Below are 20,279 nucleotides of genomic sequence, written 5' to 3' on the forward strand. Positions count from 1 at the left end.
TGGGGGTTATTTCCACTTCAGAGAGTTCCTTATGCCAGGAGGTGAAAGAGAAACCTCTCCAACACCTCCCTGCACGTGGGGGACAGCTCACAGGGCTGACATGGGGCAGGGCAGGGCTGGTTAAAGCCCTGCTGGCCTCTCCCCAGCACCTGCCCCAGACACAAAATCACTTGCAAGTGCTCAGGGAGGGTCAGCAGCAGCAGCAGGCACTGAGGGTGAAGGCTGGCCCTGAACAGAAGGGAGGAATACACTGCTTTTACCCTCAAAGCCTCAGCCCTTCCCTCTCAGGAGTGCTGTGAAATTCATTTTCCTTGCCCTGAGAGCAGCACCCACACCAGCACAACTCCCACTGTAACAAAGCTCCAGATGGAGCTCTCCCCAGCAGCGAAGTCACAACAGCTCAGGCAGGGGGAAGAACCACACTGCAGCTCCAATTCAAGCCTGGGCACCCCTAAAATGACCCCTAAAATGTGATTAGTGACATGGAACAGCTGCAAAACTCAGCACTGACCCCAGCTGCCACCCAGATGCACCAGTGCCAGAAAAGCATCATCCAGCCCCAAAACTCAGACCTCTGGTAATTTAGCCCAGGGATGTGTGCCATGCTGGAGTCCTCCCCACCCCCAGGCTGGTGCTCTGAGGCTGCCTGGACCTAATAATAATTTGCAAGTGAAAATGCTTTTTTCTAGTGAGCACGTATGAGGTAGCCCGTGCCCTAAGCCCAAGCAGGAGGAAGCTTTCCTCCCAGCTTATCTGATTTTCTATTCATTGCAAATGCCACGCTTTGGAAGGCCACTTCAGAGCTCAATTCCCAGTGCTCATTTTCCTTGGCAAGAGCCCAGGTTCTCTGCAAGCACAGGCTGGGAACCCAGCTCAGCAAAGTGCCACCCACACCCCGGAACACAGCACCTGGGGAACACAGGCACGGGGAAACCTCCATATTGCAAAACAAGGGCAGGTGGCAGAGTCACTAACATCACATTCCAGGGGATGCAGGCTGTGAGAGGCCAGGGACACAATTAAGAGATGCTCCCAGTCCCCAGCCTGCCTGTCCCACACTGACTGTCCCAGTGGGCACCTCCTGCCTTCCCTCTCCTGCTCCCGTCCCAGCCTCCAAACCAGGAACTAGGAAAGGTCCTGCTCACCCCTGCACAGCTTCAGCAGGGAAGTATCACCTGGAGAAAATAAAGCAGACAAAGAACCGCGTCTCTGCTGGAGCAGAGCTGGAGATTTCCAGCCAGGTCCTGATGGATTTTTCCTCAAGCCAAGGAATCACATCAGTCTCCTCCACCATTACCTGTCCAAGCTACAGCAGAGATAACAGAGCTCTGCAATACCATTACAGTCATTACAAGAGTGTTAACACAGTCAATTAATAATTTCTATGTTTCTTGCCCAAATCACCATTTCCCACCCTAACTCCCCCACACAACATGACGAACATTACAAAGCCCACGACAACCAACCAGTAAGAACCAAGAATCCTCCCTCTACACCCAGAAGTGCTTCTCTCCTCCACGAAGAAGGAGAAGCTGGATGCTGATCCCTCTTCCCAGTGCTGCTGCAGGGCACCACATGCCCAGAGCTGACACAGATCTGGGGCTTTCTCCCTGGGACTGGGCTGCCTCGTGGTGCTGCTCTCTGGATCCTACAAACACAAAGCTCAGGGTTATTCAGAACAAACATTTGGGCACTTTATACCGCATGTTATCTTATTTTTACCTATGGTTTGCCCAAACCACTCCAAACCCAACCTTCTGAAACCCTGGCAGGACTGGGAGCCAAATCCTTTCAGCATTTGTGCTCACACCTGGAGGAGCAGGCTCAGCTGAGCAGCCGTGGGGAACCCTGGGGTCCCTGGTCCCAGTCCAGGCTGTCCTGCTCCAAACTGGGAACCCTGGGGTCCCTGGTCCCAGTCCAGGCTGTCCTGCTCCAAACTGGGAACACTGGGGTCCCTGGTCCCAGTCCAGGCTGTCCTGCTCCAAACTGGGAACCCTGGGGTCCCTGGTCCCAGTCCAGGGTGTCTGCTCCAAACTGGGAACCCTGGGGTCCCTGGTCCCAGTCCAGGCTGTCCTGCTCCAAACTGGGAACCCTGGGGTCCCTGGTCCCAGTCCAGGCTGTCCTGCTCCAAACTGGGAACCCTGGGGTCCCTGGTCCCAGTCCAGGGTGTCTGCTCCAAACTGGGAACCCTGGGGTCCCCGGTCACAGTCCAGGCTGTCCTGCTCCAAACTGGGAACCCTGGGGTCCCTGGTCCCAGTCCAGGGCGTCTGCTCCAAACTGGGAACCCTGGGGTCCCTGGTCCCAGTCCAGGCTGTCCTCTGCAAACTGGGAGCTGTGGCCTCACTATCTCAGAGCCCAATCCATCACAAAGGTATCGCTTGAATTCCTACCCTGAGCTTGGAAAAAGGCTGTCAGGCACACATGTTTCAGACTAAAGACTGGCCCCAAACCAGCATTTTTCAGCAAACTTGGTCCTGTAAGAGAATTTCCAACAAAATTGTGAGATCAAACAGCCCTGGAGCTGTTTCAGCACAATGATCCACGCAGCCAAAAGCCAGATTTGATTGTGCCCCTGCACTTTGATGCCAGACACTTCATGTCATGGGACCTCATGTGCCTCGCGTGATTTATTCCCTTCATGCTGAAGTGTTCCTTGTAAAACTGCTGGGAGAAAGTAAAGTGGAATTTTGTCTGCTTCCACATCCAAGACTTGTACTACTGTTGTGCTGCAGGATTATTCCAGTTACTGATGTCTGGAAAGAGCAGTTCAGTGGGAACAAGTACATCCCACTCCCTCCCAGAGCTCCCTGGGATCACAGGAGGGGCCTGGAGCCAGGCAGCACAGCAGTGTTTTTCACAGTGCATGGCATAAACTGGACAATGCCCACACCAGCTTGCTTTGGGATGCACAGGGATGAAACTCATTTAATACATCAGCAATGCAGACTAAAAGATTACACTCAGGCTTGCAGGGAAGTTGAATTTATAGTAAGAGTTATAGCATAATGATTTTATCAGTTTTTAAGTGCTAGAGGGATGCTCTAAATACCAACTTCACCATTTTAACAGAATGCCACCTTTATGTCACATTCATTTTGTTTCTGACCGAAACACAGCTCTGAGGAAGCAACTGCTCCCAGCTTTCCCTCTGCCCTCCAAGCTGCCGTGACCCTGGCATGAAACAGAAAAATCTGACACAGCACAGGCCAAAACCCCTCCGTGAAAAGTCAGCTCCCACCAACACTGCAGGCACAACCTGGCTCCTCGACTTTCCTTAAAGTTAACACTTAAAATTAAATCCACCCCCAGTGCTGTGAATGGGCTCTGCTGCCCCACCCCAAGCCCAGCTCCCTGGGAGGAACAAACTGGAATTGTGAGCTGTGCTGGGCAGCAGCCACCCTGGACTGCTGCACCCCGGGCATTTCGGGCACTGCCAGTCAGTGCAGCCTCTCCAGAGGGCTGCACACAAGAGCCAGAGATGCAATACATTCTGCTCAGCAGAACAGGAGAGATGGGAGAGGAGCTGCGAGGAGGGATGAGCTGGCCACGCTCTTGGAGGTAATGGGAAAAGCAGGGAATGTGCTGGGGAGCCCTGAGCAGCCGGCTCGGGCTGAGCAAGCCCAGTTCAAAGCACTCCTCAGATTCCAGCAATACCTCACGAGCACAACGTGCCCAGAAACGTGGGTTTCTCCTCCTCTCCTGCGCTGTATCCGTGCGCTTCCAGCCCTCCAGGTTTTCTGGGAAATCTATTAAAAGCCCATTAAGTGCCCAGAAGCCCCGACCGAAATCTCCGTGACACAGGAGCATCTGGCTCCCACCAAGCATGACTCCCTTCAAAGCCTGGAGATCTCCTCCTCTCCAGCAGGGCCTGGGCAAGCAGCTCCTCCTGTGCATGTCCCACATCCAGGGATGCGGGACAGAGCAGCCACTGAAAACCTCCCCCCATAAAACCTCAAAAAAGCTCTCCGAGAAGGGGAAGGCACAGAGGAAGCACTAAAGTCAAAGTCTTTAACGTACACACTGAAGTAGAAACCATCAAGCTGTATTTCACTGCCACAAATAGCAAATATTTAAAAATAAAACATTATTTTTAGCCTAAGTGGTGCTTAAGGACTCGAGAATGCAACATTGCCCAGAGACAGGGAAATGTCATCATGCGAAAACGCTGAAGCAGCCGCGTCCTGCTCACTGAGCACCAGCTCAGGGCAGAGAGAAAGCATTTGGGATCCTGGCTCAAACCTTAAAACCATCCCTGATTCAGCCAAACCTTCCTAACTCAGCCACAAACCAGAGGAGAATGAGTCAGGTAGAACACCTCGGTGTATCTACAAGGGTGAAATAAATAAAATTGTACCGAAGCTCACACAACATTTTCCTAGATCCTCTAGCAAAGGCTGTTGGGCACAGGGCAATTGATCCCCTGCCTTTCTTTGCCACGAGCAGCGACTGGAAGGTCAGGATCCAGAACTGCAGCTGCTCCCAGACAGGTAGGGTTTTACCAAAAAGGGCTGTAAAGGAGAACAGACTGGGCTTGTCCCTTCCTGCTCCTTTACGACACAAGACAGGCATCCTAAGAAAGCAGGAAAGCAGGCTGGGAAAACAAATCCCCTCTCCACAGTCTCAACTTGAGATTTTCTTGAACGGAGGAAAAGCTAAATTAACATGGAAAAAAATCATCAGCGTTTTGAAATATCTACAATTACAGTTAGGTTTTGTTTTCTTTTTAAACAGTTTAAATCAAATGCCTGAAGAAGCAGATGGGAAACTCTCATGTGCTAGAAGCTGAGGCTTCTACCAGAGCTCTCCATTAGGAAACTAAAGACAAGGCTTAACAAAGAAGATGTTTAAGATCATAATTCTTATCAAAAAATCCTGAAAGGCTTAAAAAAGTTGGAAGCTCATTTCCCCAGCAGTTCTGGTCCCCGTGCAGACAGATGGAGGGAGACAGCTTCCCCCTCCCCAGCGCAGGGTGGGTGAGGTAGGGACTGACTAACTGTGGAAAAATCCACATAATTGAGAAGACAAATGTTGAGCAGTTATTTTACAGCCCGTACTATTCAAGGAAAAAGGCTGCCCGTGCCAAGGGGCCAGCCAGGCTCATTGTGTGTGAGCAGCCCCGGGCAGCAGCGGCGCTTTCATCCCGGCCAGGTGCAGCTGCAGAGCTGCAACAGCCCCAGGAGCAGCAGCAGCAGCATCCCCTGCAACCCCTGCATCATCTGTGTCCTCTGCATCCCCTGCATCCCCTGTGTCCTCTGCAACCCCTGCATCCCCTGCATCTCCACTGCCATGAGAGCAGCAAAATGCTCCCACAGGCTCGGCAGCACGGCCACTGCTGAGCCCTTGGCTGCTCCCCTATTTTCAGCTGCTTAAAACGATGCCTTCATTTCTGGCTTTTCTGTTTTTCAGACTCTGGGCTGCTTTTGTGTGCAGGTCTGAGCTTCATATGAGAGATGGTGAGAGCTCTGCTCAGAGCAGGGAGACAAAACAATTCCTGCTCCAGCTGGGCACCAAGGACAAATGATCCAAACCTCCTCAGGCCCAAGAGCACAAACAACGTGGGCTGAAGAGAGAAAAACAAGCAGGATGGAATTGCATGGCAAACCCAGCCCAGCAGAGCCTGACAGGCTGCACAGGGCTAGAACCCAGCCCAGCAGAGCCTGACAGGCTGCACAGGGATGAGAACCCAGCCCAGCAGAGCCTGACAGGCTGCACAGGGATGAGAACCCAGCCCAGCAGAGCCTGACAGGCTGCACAGGGATGAGAACCCAGCCCAGCAGAGCCTGACAGGCTGCACAGGGATGAGAACCCAGCCCAGCAGAGCCTGACAGGCTGCACAGGGCTAGAACCCAGCCCAGCAGAGCCTGACAGGCTGCACAGGGATAGAACCCAGCCCAGCAGAGCCTGACAGGCTGCACAGGGCTAGAACCCAGCCCAGCAGAGCCTGACAGGCTGCACAGGGATGAGAACCCAGCCCAGCAGAGCCTGACAGGCTGCAGAGGGACAGAACCCAGCCCAGCAGAGCCTGACAGGCTGCACAGGGCTAGAACCCAGCCCAGCAGAGCCTGACAGGCTGCACAGGGATAGAACCCAGCCCAGCAGAGCCTGACAGGCTGCACAGGGACAGAACCCAGCCCAGCAGAGCCTGACAGGCTGCACAGGGCTAGAACCCAGCCCAGCAGAGCCTGACAGGCTGCACAGGGCTAGAACCCAGCCCAGCAGAGCCTGACAGGCTGCACAGGGATGACTGCTCCCTGTTCCTCCCCGTGCTGTCAGCAGCCCTCTGTGAAGCCATGGCAGGACATCTCACACCTCCTCACGCTGCTCCAATCACCCAACACTGCTGAAATTACCCCGAGCTCCAGAGCTCCCTGTGCAGGTTCCCATCTGGCTGCTGACCCAGGCTTGGAGACAGATCCACTCTGCAGTGGCTTCCCTGCTTTTTCCACACTCCTTTTAAGAATACCAGGAAATTTCACAGATAAATAAACTCTGGAAATACTGAAGCAGCAAGGTCTCGTACTTAAAAGGTTTGGAAACACTGTAAATACTTTTTTTTGTGTAGATACCTTTCTCAAAGCAACACAAATTCAGTGTAACCTTGGTTTCCATCACCCAGCAGGCAGCACAGGCAGGGTTTCTTCCTTGACAGATACCAAATAATTTGTTTTATCCTCATCACCCAGCAGGAGGCTGCATTCCTCAGGGACTGCACACATCTCCAGCTCTGCTCTGGAGCTAAAGCTCCCTCACAGACCTTCCCACCACGGCCCTCCTGACAGCAGCTCTGAGTGTATTTTGATTTTGACAGCTTCCTTGGGAGATGAGTTATCCCAGCCCAGACAGAAAATAGGAAAACTAATAGTTAAGGTTTGTTTTGGATGTTCAGTAAAAGAGAGTTTGAAGGTCTCTTTTTGAAACCACATGCAAACCAAACCTTATCTACCTTTCCAAGCAGCATTTAATATATTTTGATAGATTTCAGGACATGGTTTCGTGGTGGACTTGCCAGTGTCAGGCTTACAGCTGGACTCAGTGATGTGAAAGGTTTTTCACAAGGAAATGATTCCACATCCCCAGTCCCTCCTGGGGATGGCCCAGATGATGCCCAGAGCTCCCCTCCCAGCCCAGGCACTCCATGGCTCACTGCAGCCCAGCCTGGGGTGCCAAGCACCCCTGGGCAACTCAGCTGGGGTGGGTTAAACCCCCTCGCCCCCAGCTCCTGGGCAGCAGCACGCACAGTTTTAAGCTCTGAGGCAACATTTATCTGCTGCTGCTGCTGCCACAAGCCTGGCCTCACTCTCGAAACGTTTTCCCACACCTGGAAGGAACGAGGCAGGGACCTTGCAACCAGTTCTTGTCACCACACATGCACTGTTCAACCCCAGAAGAGATTGAGCCCCGTGCAAAAAATGAGGCAAGACCTGCAGAAAACAGAGTGCAAGTGTTTTAGGACTAAAAATACACCCAAGAAGTGCCCTGTAAGCTCAGGCTTGCCACTTCCCAGCTTCTCAGTGTTCACACCCAGCCTAAATATTGCACTATTTAGACCACGCAAGACAAAAAGCCAAGTTGATTTCTCCCCTAGGAAGGGTTAAACCCACTTAAACAATGTGCAATAAAGACAGAGCCGTGCCCCAGTAACACTGAAGTTGTTTCTATTCCATACAATAAGCTCAGGAAGCAAAATTAAAATCTATCTGCATGGTCTGAGGTCACCCGGGCTAGGGATGGTTATTTTAAATGTGAATATTAAAAACATATGCTCCTCCATGGAGGTTTCTAGCAAAGCTGAACCTGCTGGTGCTCAGCCTTTCCCAGGGAATGCTGAACACCTCCAGAGCCCACCAAGCAGGACTGGAGCCATCTCCAAGGGGGCCACAGCAGGCAGGGCTGGGACTCCATAGGATGAAAACAGATATTGTTTAGACAAGATGATGAACATCTCTAAAAATTCAATCTTTAATCATTTCTGATTTACAAACTAATCCTAACAATGATGCAATGCATCCCCAGCCCACTGCTCTGAGGCTCATAACTCAAGCACAGCCCATACACAGTGCTAATTAGTTTGTACTACAGCAAAAATGCTCTTAATAAACAGAAATGGGGGGCGACTTTTGGATTTTGCAATGGCCACGTACATAACCTTTAGGAGAAGCCCTTTAGTGCCCATATCCTGGCTGGGCTGGCTGCAGCAGGAGCTGAGCACTGCCCTGGGAGAGGGGAATCCTGGAAAGAACGATTTCCAATACGTCTTTGCAGCACCAGGAATGTTTTCTCTCCCTTTCCTGGTCCTGATTCCCTTTCTCTCCCTTTCCCGGATGTTTTCTTTCCCTTTCCCTTTCTCTAGGTGTGTACAGAGCAGCCAGAGCAGGGCTCCAGCCTCGAGCACCTTGGTGGCAGCATCAGGGTAACAAAACTCTCACACCAGGACCAGGCTGAGCCGAGTCCCCCGGGAGGATCTTGTGCCACCCACTGTGGCCAGAGGTGACACTGCAACCTTGCTTTGCAAAGCCATTGCGAACAAAAACATAATGCCACCATTTCTGCTCGCTTCCAGAAACTTGATTTTGACAAGAAATTCAGAACCGTTACATAACCATGTAATTAAAGGATTATTATGAGAGACGGGTTGCTTAAAATGACCCGTTCTGGTGAAGAACATCCTGACTGGGTGCAGCACTCTCCTAGCCAGGAAAAGGACATGAAGCGCCTGATTTTGCAGCTTATCTGTTCATGAACCTATTTATGCTCTGCTCTGAAGTTTAGAGGAGCGGGAAGCAAAAGAGCCCCTCCTCAACAGAGCAAAGAAATGACACTGACAGGGAAAAATGCCAAACAGGGCGAGTTTTGCAAGCTCCCAATATTTACCATCCATCCCAGAGTACTCCATTCTCATGCAAGCATGTCACAATGAGAAAACAACATCTCTATAAGGGTAAAACAAACAGCATTCACAATTTCTGAAAGCATTCTTCCACAATTATTGCACTAGATTAGATTGCCTCATCACCAGGGCCAGAGGCCATTTACACTATTTTCTTTCTTTTTTATTTTTTTCATGGAACAGATGAAAGGATTACAGAAAGTTTTCTGGGGCCAAATTTGGAGCTAATGATGGGAAAATTCTTTTGCTAATCCCCACTGCTAGCAGACTCCTGAGGCTGGAAAAAAAAAAACAATGTCTCCCGGTACCCTGCTTCTACTTTGCTCATCAGTGCAAAATGCCCGGCTCGGGAGGTTTGCAAAGCTTTAAGCAGAGCCATAAAATCTGCAGGACAGGGCTACAGTGAAAACCTGAGTACAGAAGCCGGTGAGGCCCCCACGACAGTCAGGATGCTGCCCGGTGGGAGCCGAGGATGGGGCTCGGCCACAGCCGCGTCCATCCCGGCTGTGCCCTGGGGCAATGGGCCCTTCCAGGACCTGCTGGGCAGAGATGGGCACAAAGCCAGCCAGGCAGGCTGGTGGAGCTGGGTGTCACCTGCTGTCACCTGGGTCCACGGACAGGGCCCTCCCACGGGCACAGCTCCACCCGAGCCCAGGGATGCCCTGGGACACTGCTCCTCGTCCTGCCGCTCAGCCCAGCAGACACCTCCCTCCCAAAGGCCCGGCTTGATCACTTCGCAGTCATTTAACACACACAAAGGAATTTGCATGTGAGGAGCGCACTCTGCATAATTAATCCCTGCGTCCCGGGGCGTCTGCAAAGGCACAGCTACACCAGCTGGCACTCGGGGGAAAACGCCCCCGGCCACCTCGGAGAGCTGGAAGTGCAAAGCCCTCCAGAGAGCTGCGGCTCCTCGGAATGGAAAGAGCAGGCCCGAGGAGCGAGCCTGGAAAAGCGGTACCGGCTCCCTAAAGCCTCACCCGTTAATGCACATTATCAGCTACTTCTGAATTAAGCCAGGTTTTATTTTAACAGCGGGACAAGCTCCAGGCACCTCCTGAGCTGCAGAAGGTGGGAACATCCCCAGCAGCCAGGGCAGTGGAAGCGAAGCTTCCCACAGAAAGGGGCTCTTTGATGGAAAGTCTGACTGGAGGAAAGAGAAACGTTGAAGCAGCACTTAATGAAGATGAACTTCCCCTGCCTCCCCACAATCCAGACGATGCCATTATCACTCAGCACCAGGAAGGAAAGGGATTCCAGGGAAGGGGAAATTACAGGGCAGTTATCCTCATCAACCTGAGCGAGCAGCAGTGACACGAGCTTGGCACAGAGCCTGAGCAAAGTCTGCTCATGGTTAAGCACAGGGCATGAAGTAAGATGTGCACAGGGAAAACAGCCCCTGGAAAATATTGCTAAGGGCTTCAGCTTTTCCAGGGTGCCGGTGGCAACAAAATGTCTGACCTTATCCCCCCCATATCTGCCAAAAAAGCCCAAAAAAGGGGATTGCATCAAGGCAGCGGAAACATGGGAGCTCCAGTGGCCTGGCAGGGATGGAGCCAAGTGCTGAGTGATCTGCCCCCACAGCTGGGGAGCCAGGCTGCTTCCCAGCTCCTCCTGAGGAGGCTTCCTGCACGGCTGGCAGGTCTGCAGCTCCTGCTGGGACACACAGTCCTCCCCGCTCCCAGCGCCCAGCAAAGCTCCCTCTTTGGAGGAACAGCTGCCTCGAGCTCAAGGTAGAGCTCCCAGGAAAACAGGAATTCCCTCAAGGCTTTGGAACTGACTGCAAGACAAACAACACCAGCGCTATCTGCAGTATTTGTAAAAGGAAGGGTTAAATATACTCCATTTCACAGATATTTCAAGGTCTCATTGCCAGAAGTCTGGCAAAAAACGCAGTGGCACAAAACACAGAACCTCCAGGGTCCCAAAAGCATAAGAATTTGGGGAACCATCCCCAACCCCCAACAGAGAAATGGGACACAGATCGTGTATTTTCCTGAGGAGAAACCAAACTTTCACAGAGTCCATAAACATGCTCATGCTTCCCACCTGTTTCCTATTTAGAGCAAACAAAAAAAAAACAAACAAACAAACCAATTAATATGACTTTTTAAGCAACGATTAATAAAGAAACCTATGAGATGAGACCTCTGATTGAAAATGTCTTTCCTCACATGAGGCAGTGGATCCAAATATGACAAGAGCACTAAGCATAGTCTCTCCCAGCTGCACAAACCCTTCCTTAACAACCCTAAGATGAATAAACAAAGACATATTCTAGGCATTTCCCATCCCTCCTGGGTTTAGCCGTGGCAAACAGGAGGAATCCATCCTCCTGCTTCCCTTTGCTGCAGAACAGAGCTCCCAGCAGCACCTCATGGCAGTGATGGGGATTTGGGAACCCCTCACTCTGAGCAAACCCACAGAGAGATGCAAAGGGAAAATCCCACCCTGGGAAGAAGGTCTCAGGGCTGTTGTAGGAATCTAAAAAGGTAAAAGGCTTTAGAAAGTGCAAAAAGGCCCCAGAAAGTAGACATAAAGCTGAGAAAAGCTGGGAAATTTCAAAACCTTCTCATGGGAAGCTAGGAAGTTAAGAACCAAGTGAATACATTGATATTTATCATAAGGAACAAGAAAGAACAAGAACTTATTGATAGCTCAAGATGCGAAAAGTCCTAGATGTATGCTTTGCAAAGATAGAAAAAGTTTCAATTTTAAATAATGAATTATTGTGCATTGTTTGAGGTTCATAGAAGTCCTTTAGTTAATGTTAAACCCACGTGGGTCCTTTTCTTACTGGTTAGAGTCTAATGACTTCACACCTTTTCTTTTATGCTGCTGGTTCACAGAATATGTAGAAAAAGGCTTTGCATGGGCTGCCATCTTCTCTCTGCTCTGTGTTTGCATGGATGTGGCTGTTTCCCTGTGTCTCTTGCTTTTTGCTTGTATGATGCAGACTGGTAACAAATCCTAAGTCTGCACCAGTCAGGGCCCATCCCGTTTGTGAGACACAGACCGACCCGGCAGAGGTTGTCAGCAAGGAAAAGGGCACTGCCCTGCTCAGGGGTGAAGCACAAGGCAGGGATGAAGCACAGGGCTGCAGACCCTGTCAGGGGGAGAAGCCCAGGGCTCTCACTGGGCTACTGCAGATGGAAAAGTCTGGAGCACTGGAGGATCTGCTCTGCCAGGGCAGCTCGTGCCACGTGCACTATGAGGTGAGGAACAAAGCAGATTTGTTTATTACTGCAGGAGAGCAATTCCACTGGCTTCTCTGAAAGGAGCTAGGTGCTCTCCTGGTTCAGCATTGCACTTAATCTGAGCTCCACTCACTGCCACAAAGGCTCCCCAACCCAATCACTTGCAGCACACAATGCAATGCTTCTCCTTTAATCGCTGGCTCAAGACTTTTCCATTCAGTTCATCAGGAAAGGCACAGAATGAGAATGCTCAAGTGAAGCCCTGCAACACATAAAAACTGTCATAAAAGGGAAAAAGGCAGAAGATGGAGAACAGAGTGAATTCTGTGCTTTGGAGCAGCAATCACCAATCCCTTTGTTCAAAAGTCAGGCTGGGGGAAACATCCCAAGTGCTCTACAGTGACACAGCCCACAGGAATGGAGAGAGGCACAATAAAACCAGGTGATGAATGGGCAGAATCTGCACTGCTTGAACATAAACCTTTAGTGTCAGCTGCTTGCTCTGTGGGCAGAAGGAGCAGTTGTGTAAGGAGAGGAAAAAACAAATCCCAGTCTTACAGAAAAGAGAGGCAAAATCTTGTCCTTACCGTTCTGCTCATCCAGCTCATTCCCAATTTCCTGCCCCATTTGTTTTTGCCTGGATATGATTGAAGAAAGAGCATCGAGTCCAGCATCTTGTTCTGCACCAGGAAAATATATTAAATTACTTCAAGAAGTTGCTGAAATGCCAGGCTACATAAAATAGGTAGAAGTGAAGGAAAAAAAAAATCTACTCTGTGCTTAAAGGGCTAAAATGTATTAAGAAAAACACATGAACACAACATGAAAATTAATCCGTATGGCAACAGTACTCTTGAAATAATGTGAATGATGGGTAAATAATTTCTCTGCTCTGGCTGGGTCATTTTGCTGAGGATCCAAAAAAAAAAAAAATCCAGGAATTTAACATTTAGCTGTTACTCAATCATAAATGCAGGGGATTTTCTGGCACACAGAGCGAGCTCCAGATTAGCCTTTTTAAATTTTCCAAGCAACTTTTAACATGAATAAAAGAAAACAGGTGATGCAAACACCAAAGAATTCAGAGAGATTTTTAAAGCTGCGAGAGGACACAGAGGGTGGGGGAGAGCTGAGGGGACGAGGGCAGTGACAGTGTGATGTGCTCCCAAAGCTCCTGGGTGAAGAACCACATCCCCGGGGCCCTGCAGCCAAAATGTGCAGCTCTCCCTGCCCAGAGCTGCCAGGGGGACACAAGAGGAGCTGCAGAGGGTCGGTGCCCAGGGCACAGCAGTGACAGCCAAATGGGGTGGCCAGGACACCCTCCACTTCAACAGCCTCCTCCAGCCCCATTTAATTAGCCACAATGTAATTAAAAGCGCAGCTGAGGTCCCTCCTGGACCATCCAGACATTCTCCTGAGCTGCACACAAGTTGTTCCCAGGCAGAGCGAAGCAGGCTTTTTCTGGAGCCTGATTTCATTGCATCACTCCCAGTACTGGAATTGCCTGGAAATGACCTCATCATCCACCTGACCTCCTCAGGCTGAGCCTTCCCAGCACTCCCGAAGTCAGAGACGCCTTATGGGTGCAGAGGGCCAAAATCTGAACACCCTTTTGGATGAGTTACTTCTTATCTCGTCCCAATTCAGCAGGACCTTTGATGCACCCAGCAGGACCCCTACACTCAGTGCAGTTATGTGATCACACTGCACACCAAAACCATGAATATGGGCAAAACCAGGACTTCCAAAATTTAATTTAAGAAGTTGCATCCAGACAAGAACAATGCTGCTCCTGCAAATACAGACAGCAGCTGCCTGGAGCTGCTGTGTTTGACATCCGTAAAGCATAAAGCTTCAGCACAGGTTGGGGTACTGAGGTTCAAATAAAAGCTCCTCTCAGAGTCCCAGAGATGCTCGAAACAACCAGAAAGGCTCTTGTACCTTCAATGATCCTTCTGTGCTGCTGCCTGAGCTCATCAAAGCCGAGTCCTCTGGTCTCCTCCGATTCTTCCAGGAGCCAGGGGTTGGTGACGCCGCGTTTGGCCCCTCCTGCCATGAGGCTGGATCTGAAAAGAGCCCCAGTGAGTGACTCCCACCCCCCTGGCCGTGTGCTCTGCCCCTGGCAGGCAGCAGCAGCCAGGGCTGAGCGCTCCCTGGGGCTCTGTGCAGCCCCAGGAGGAACCTGCCAAAAGCAATCCCCAAGAACAAATCCATCTCACGGGCTGGAAGGGGCAAGGAGGGACAGAGTTCATCTTACAGGGATAAACAGATTGTATAAAATAGCCATATAAAATGTTGTTTGCATGAAGAACACACAGCATTCCTGGGAATACACATTATTCCTGGATTTGCCACATGATCAAAGCACAAGCTCATAAAAATACTGCTACAGCCTCAAAGAGTAAAGGATCCACTTGTTAATAGAGATGCAAATCAGAGGAGACTTAATTCCCTGCAATCCTGACCAAACCTAACCAGGAACATTCCTGAATTTTAAGAACTGTAGATGGACACAGCTCCCTTCCTGCATTTCCTAGTCTGGCACCAACCCGAACGAGAAGCCAGGAACACACACTCCCAAATGAAAGAGTAATTAAATAATGGGTTTTCTTTCCAAAGAATTATGACTTGAGATTGTTCACATTACAGACACTTCCCTGGTGACCACAGAAAACAAGATTTCCATGTCCAGAGCACATAAATCCAAGCAGTAAAATGAAACCCCACTCGAATATTTCCTCAATACCAGATTTCTGGTTTCTGCCTTCCAGCTCTTCACTGGTTTCTCCTACAAGACAAACCTCACCAGAGACTGAGAGTCCCCTGAACCCAGATCTGCAGCTCAGGTTTGGGGGGAGGCAGGGTAAGGCTGCTTCCCCCACGGATGTTCACAAGCTGGAGCCTTTGCTTTCTGCTTTCTCTAAACTCTGGATTTCAATCCCATTTTACCTTCTCCCTGCTCTTCCCCAAACAACCCAAAACCAGAGAGGGTTTTTAGATCTCAAGTTCTCACTGATTTAGTTACACCAAGACCTAAATTAGAACGTTGCAGTTGTTCTGGTGTTTTAAATTGAGTTTGAATGGAGCTGTTCTCCAGGAGATGCTCTGATGCTGCCCACATCCGCTGGCCATCCCTCGGTGGCCAAAGCCCCGGGGCAGGAGGCCACTGTGCAAAGGACAGCGGGGCAGGAGGGCTCAGAGCCCTGCTGGCACTGCAGGGTGTCCGAGCAGAGCCGCAGCTCCTGGAGGAATCCCGGGCAGCTGGGGACATCTCCTGGCCGTGGGATGGAGCAGCACTGCTGGAAAATCGCCCCAGAGCAGAGCCTGCAGCTCCTCTCCCTGGCCACGGCAGCGCGGGCAATGCGCTCCAGCTCAAGGTGAAGTCAGAATGAAAAACAGGAAAAAATAAATAGAAAAAATAGAAAAAATAATAGAAAAAATAGAAAAAAATAGTAGAAAAATAATTGGAAAATAATTAATTAATTGAAAAAATAATAGAAAAATTAGGAAAAATAATAATAGGAAAAATAATAGTAGGAAAAAATAATAGTAGGAAAAAATAGAAAAAATAATAGAAAAACCTCTTTTTTTAATGAACGTGCCTAAAAAGCACTTTTTATAAATCCCAACATCTCCCTTAAGCACCCAGTGATGCTGAGCTCCAAAGCAGTGCCAGCCCTGCTGTGCCACGAGCAGCTGGGTGCCAAGGGCAGCACCAGAGAGGAGCTGGGATTCCTCTGCATTCCAGCCCTGCAGCTCCATGAAATCTCCAGGTATTTCTGGCTGGCAATCAGGCTTGATCAGACAAACTGACACACACCTGCAGTGCACTTTTACACAGCAGCCAGCTTCCCTCCCTGCTCCGGGGATTAAATATGCTCTTTTATCTCCCAGTCCCACAGCTGGCAGCAGGTTTGTGAACAGGACAGAAGTATCACACTGCTAAAGATGGAAACACCACTGCAGCTCACCCAATTCACTTCAATTAGGAGGACACAAAACCCAGGGCAACAGCATCTGCCAGAGCTGTTTAACTACAGCAAAGGGAACATAAAGCTCTCTGCTTGCTGAAACCAGCACAACTATTCCTGCCAGTTAAGAAACAGCCAAGGCAAGCAAATTTGAAATAATCTGCGGTTCTGTCTCTCTCCCTCCCACCAGTGCTCTGCCCCATTCTTGTAGGTTGGGTCATGACAAGTGGTCTGCTCGTTAGAATAATCTTTGTGACATGTTTGGTAACTGCCTTCCCCCTGCACACTGCACAGCTCCCCCCTGCCTCTGATCCTCGCTGCCTCGCCTGGCTGGTGTGAAGATTAAAGCTTATCCAATTAGCCACCCACTGCCTCCGCCAAGTTAATCAGGCAAACCTTGGGAGCCTCACAGAGCACTGGAGTGTGGGGATGGCTTTTGATGATGGGAGCAGATTTAACTAATTACAAGGCTCAGCAATGTGCCCGAGCATAAAAGGTGATGGGGTTTAAAATCAGGGAGCTCTGTCACTGCCTAACAAGGGAGGGCTTGTCTTATTGTTTCACTGATAATTCTTAGAACACGTCCCAAGCAACTTAGATTACTCAACCAGCACTTACTTTAGGCCAAGGCCACACATCAAGGCTTAGGGCTTTACAAGAGTGATCAGCAAGACTGAGTCTTAAACAAAACCTGGGTCATATGACAATTGGGTGGATGATCACTTGAACATTCCCTGAACTGCAGAGGGGCTCTTTGAAGCACCCAGGGCAGCCCAGCCTGGCTTCCCAGGTCACTCTCCACAGGGGAGCTGCAGGACTGGGGCGTTCTCTCACTTACAGTGCTCACTCTGTATCTTTAGGAAGCTCCAAGCTAATAAATAAAACAAATATAATTTTAACATACAAAACAGAAACCCTCTCTATCTCTCCAAAACCCCTGAGAGGCCACACGAGCGCAGGCACTTCCGAGTCCCCTCCAGGCACCATCCCAGGTGGAGATCTCCTCACAAGAACCTCTCCTGATGGGAAGCCTCCAGCACTCCCTGCAGCTGGCAGAGGATTTCCAGCCCCAGCAGCACAAGAACTGCTGTTCCCCTGTTCCAGGAAATCCCATGCTGCTCCTGACACCATTTCCCTGTCCCTGGGGTCTCTGCTCCCACTGCTTCAGGGACTGGGAGCTGCACTGAGGAGGGTGTTGGACAGCCCTGACCACACAGCCAAAGGCCCTTGAACCCTGGAGAGCCCCAGCCCAGCCCTAGATCTGATCCTGGGACTCAGGTGTTCTCCTGGATGGACAAACAATTCCCTCTCTTCCCATCCCCATCCCAGCTCAGGATGCTGCAGCTGCAGCCAGGAGGCTCCAGCAGAACTGGGAGGGAGGAAGGACACCAGGAGGGGCTTTCAGAGGCACCTGAACAACTCTTGTTGATCTCATTTCCTTCTTTCCTTTTCTTATTTGCCCCCCACAAACAACAGCCAGATTCCCAAAGGCATTTGACACCTGAAGCTGGGCACTCATGGACTGAAGCCTGTTTGGCATTAGGCAAAATTCCTGTTTGGATCCAGGCTGAAAGACCTTCCATCTGTCAGGAAAGGGTTCAACCAGGAAAGATGGTGACCCACACTGAAGAGAAAAATGAGTATCGACTCTTCCAAAATGTACCCGGGGTACCTCTTACTGAAGGTGCCTCGTGTCCCACAGGCACCAGAAGCTGTCTCTGTTTTTGAGGAATCCCAAGAGGCACCAAGGAAGGGCAGGTAATTTATTGATCCTCTGGTGGCTGACATGGACTTCTCCACCCTGAGACCTGGTCAGACAGGAGTGGGAGGGCATATTCCCATTCCTCTGTCTCCACAAATGTTTAAATACTCTAGAAGTTTGACATATGACACCCAGGAAGTCACCGTTCCTGGCTGCTCTCCCCACCCCTGCCTTTGGGATGGAGTGAAACCCTGGGAATTCTGCCCCATTCCAGCCCCTGCTCTAACAACCTGCACAGATTCTCCCAAGGAGAAAAAGGGGCAGAAGACACTGGAATGGTCATGGAAAGCCCATTAAAGGACATGGAACTGGCCCTGCTCGAGGGGAGGCTCACACCCAGCCCAACCTTTCCCTGCAGAATTCCAGTGGCACCTTAATTAGGGCCGGAAGGGGCAGGAACGCTGTCCCCAGCCATGGAGCGTCCTGCAGCAGTTGTCACTTGGGATCAGCCCTGAGAGCATTAAAGCACAGCCCTGCAGCCCAGAAACAGCTTCAGAGCAGCTTTCACAGGATGTGAAACTCACTGAGTGGTGACCAGACGTGAAGCAGCTTAATTCCAGGGCAAACCTCCCAGCCCCAGGCCCTGGGCAATAAATATGTGATCAGTGGTGCAGGAAGGTTAATGAAAGGAAGGGCTGCTGCCAAGAGCAGGGCCTGGGCACCGTGGGCTGTCACTTTAGGCCTGGATTAGATATGGAAAAGCGGCACAAGCCAGGCAAGTGTCACTGCTCAACCCCATCAAACCCCAGGTGCTGATTGTTCTAATGCAGGGGAAAGCTGAGTGTCAGCTCCAGGCACATTCCAGGGGGGCCCTGCCACCTCCGGAATCCCAAAGCTGGGCCAGGATCTGCGAGGATTTCAGAGGGACCCCGAGCTGGGAACGGCAGCTGAGCCCTACAGAGCCTGGGGGCTCCGTGCCTGACAGCAGCTCCTGCCAGGATCCCTCCAGGATTCTTCTGAGATCCTTCCAAGCTCCCTCCAAAGTTCTTCCAAATTCCTTCTAAGATCCCCCCAGGTTCCTTCCAAGATCCTTCCAAGCCCCTTCCCCACAGACCCGCACACAGCCCAGGCTCGGGCAGGAGAGCAAAGTTGGATTTCTGGCACAAGCTTCAGGCCCTGAGCTGTCTCTGCCTGTGCCCCTGAAAACCAGACCCACAGGGACAATTGGAAGGGGTGGGAATTCACCAGATGGAATATTTGGCATAGTTTTATCCATTTTTAATAAAATAAGTTAAAAGAGAACTATGAAACATCAAGCCTTGCAACACCAGCAAATAAATACTCTCTCTGATGTTATCTTCTGCTGGAAAATACTGGATTCCCTGATAGTTTCTAATGGGGCCTGAAATTATCACGGGATTTTGGTGTTTTCTTCCTGTTTGCCTCGACACCTTCTGGCTGGGGCAACCCAAGGCTGAATGCCTGAAGCAGAATCTTGCCAACACTGCCCTGCCAGCAGGGATGGCCACAAAGGCCACAGCAGGGATGGCCACAAAGGCCACAGCAGGGATGGCCACAAAGGCCACAGCAGGGATGGCCACAAAGGCCACAGCAGGGATGGCCACAAAGGCCACAGCAGCTCAGGGACTGCTCAGAACAGGGCACACACAAGAGCTCTCCCACACCACAGTCCCACATTTTGCCTGCTCACTGTTTTGGGTGACTCAGGGATAGATTTAAGAGCCAACCCAACAACAGGAGCTGCACTGAGCTCGGGAGAATCCAAACCTGGAACAATTGTTTGGGTTCCAGCCCACTCTGGAGGTTTATCACCTGCAGCAGGTGCTGCTCTGATGTCTGGATACGTAAGGATGACAAACAAATCACAGTCACACGTCACAGAACGGGCTGGGCTGGAAGGGACCTTCAGGATCATCCAGTGCCACCCCTGCCATGGCAGGGACACCTTCCCCTGTCCCAGGAGCTCCCAGCCCTGTCCAGCCTGGCCTTGGGCACTGCCAGGGATCCAGGGGCAGCCACAGCTGCTCTGGGCAGCACAGGTGTAACAAACACACCAGAGAACACAAGCACTGATCCAACCCCTTCCCTTCCCACCTCACTGAAGAGACCCTCAGCAAACAAAAATACACACAGGGATGCAGAAAACCATCAGCTGAACTCTGAGTGTCACCAAAAGCAGTGCCCAAGAGCCACCACGCACAGAGTGATGCCTTCAGTCTGAGCTTTCATATTTCCAGACTCTGCACTGCACTGGGAAATAACCCTGAACTCCACATGAAGTGTCAGCCAGCTCTCCTCACAGCTCAGGCACACACAACAATCCTTGTCCAGCCCCAGAACCAAGGACACCGCTGCAGCTTCAGCCCAAAAAGTGCAAACAGCAGGGAATGGAGGAGAGCAACCTGGGAGGATGGGACTGCATCCCCTGGAGCTGGAATTGGGCAATGAACCCCAATGTGGAAATGGACCAGAGCTCATAGAAGTGTGAAACTCGTGACTCT

At 50.9% G+C, this 20,279-nt stretch overlaps 1 protein-coding gene across 1 annotated transcript in view; it reads right to left on the bottom strand.

Moving 5' to 3' along the window:
• STX8 (syntaxin 8) overlaps nucleotides 1–20,279 on the bottom strand; it is an 88,184-nt gene that overhangs the window by 59,470 nt on the left and 8,435 nt on the right. The window contains exons 5-6 of the mRNA XM_068209287.1: nucleotides 14,026–14,150; nucleotides 12,672–12,764 (exon numbers count right to left, since the gene is read on the bottom strand). Of these exons, the coding sequence (XP_068065388.1) occupies nucleotides 12,672–12,764; nucleotides 14,026–14,150 (218 nt within the window). The remainder of the gene's footprint in view (nucleotides 1–12,671; nucleotides 12,765–14,025; nucleotides 14,151–20,279) is intronic.

The sequence above is a fragment of the Anomalospiza imberbis genome, chromosome 19 (genome assembly GCF_031753505.1).
Source record: "Anomalospiza imberbis isolate Cuckoo-Finch-1a 21T00152 chromosome 19, ASM3175350v1, whole genome shotgun sequence".
In the NCBI taxonomy this organism is placed as follows: domain Eukaryota; kingdom Metazoa; phylum Chordata; class Aves; order Passeriformes; family Viduidae; genus Anomalospiza; species Anomalospiza imberbis.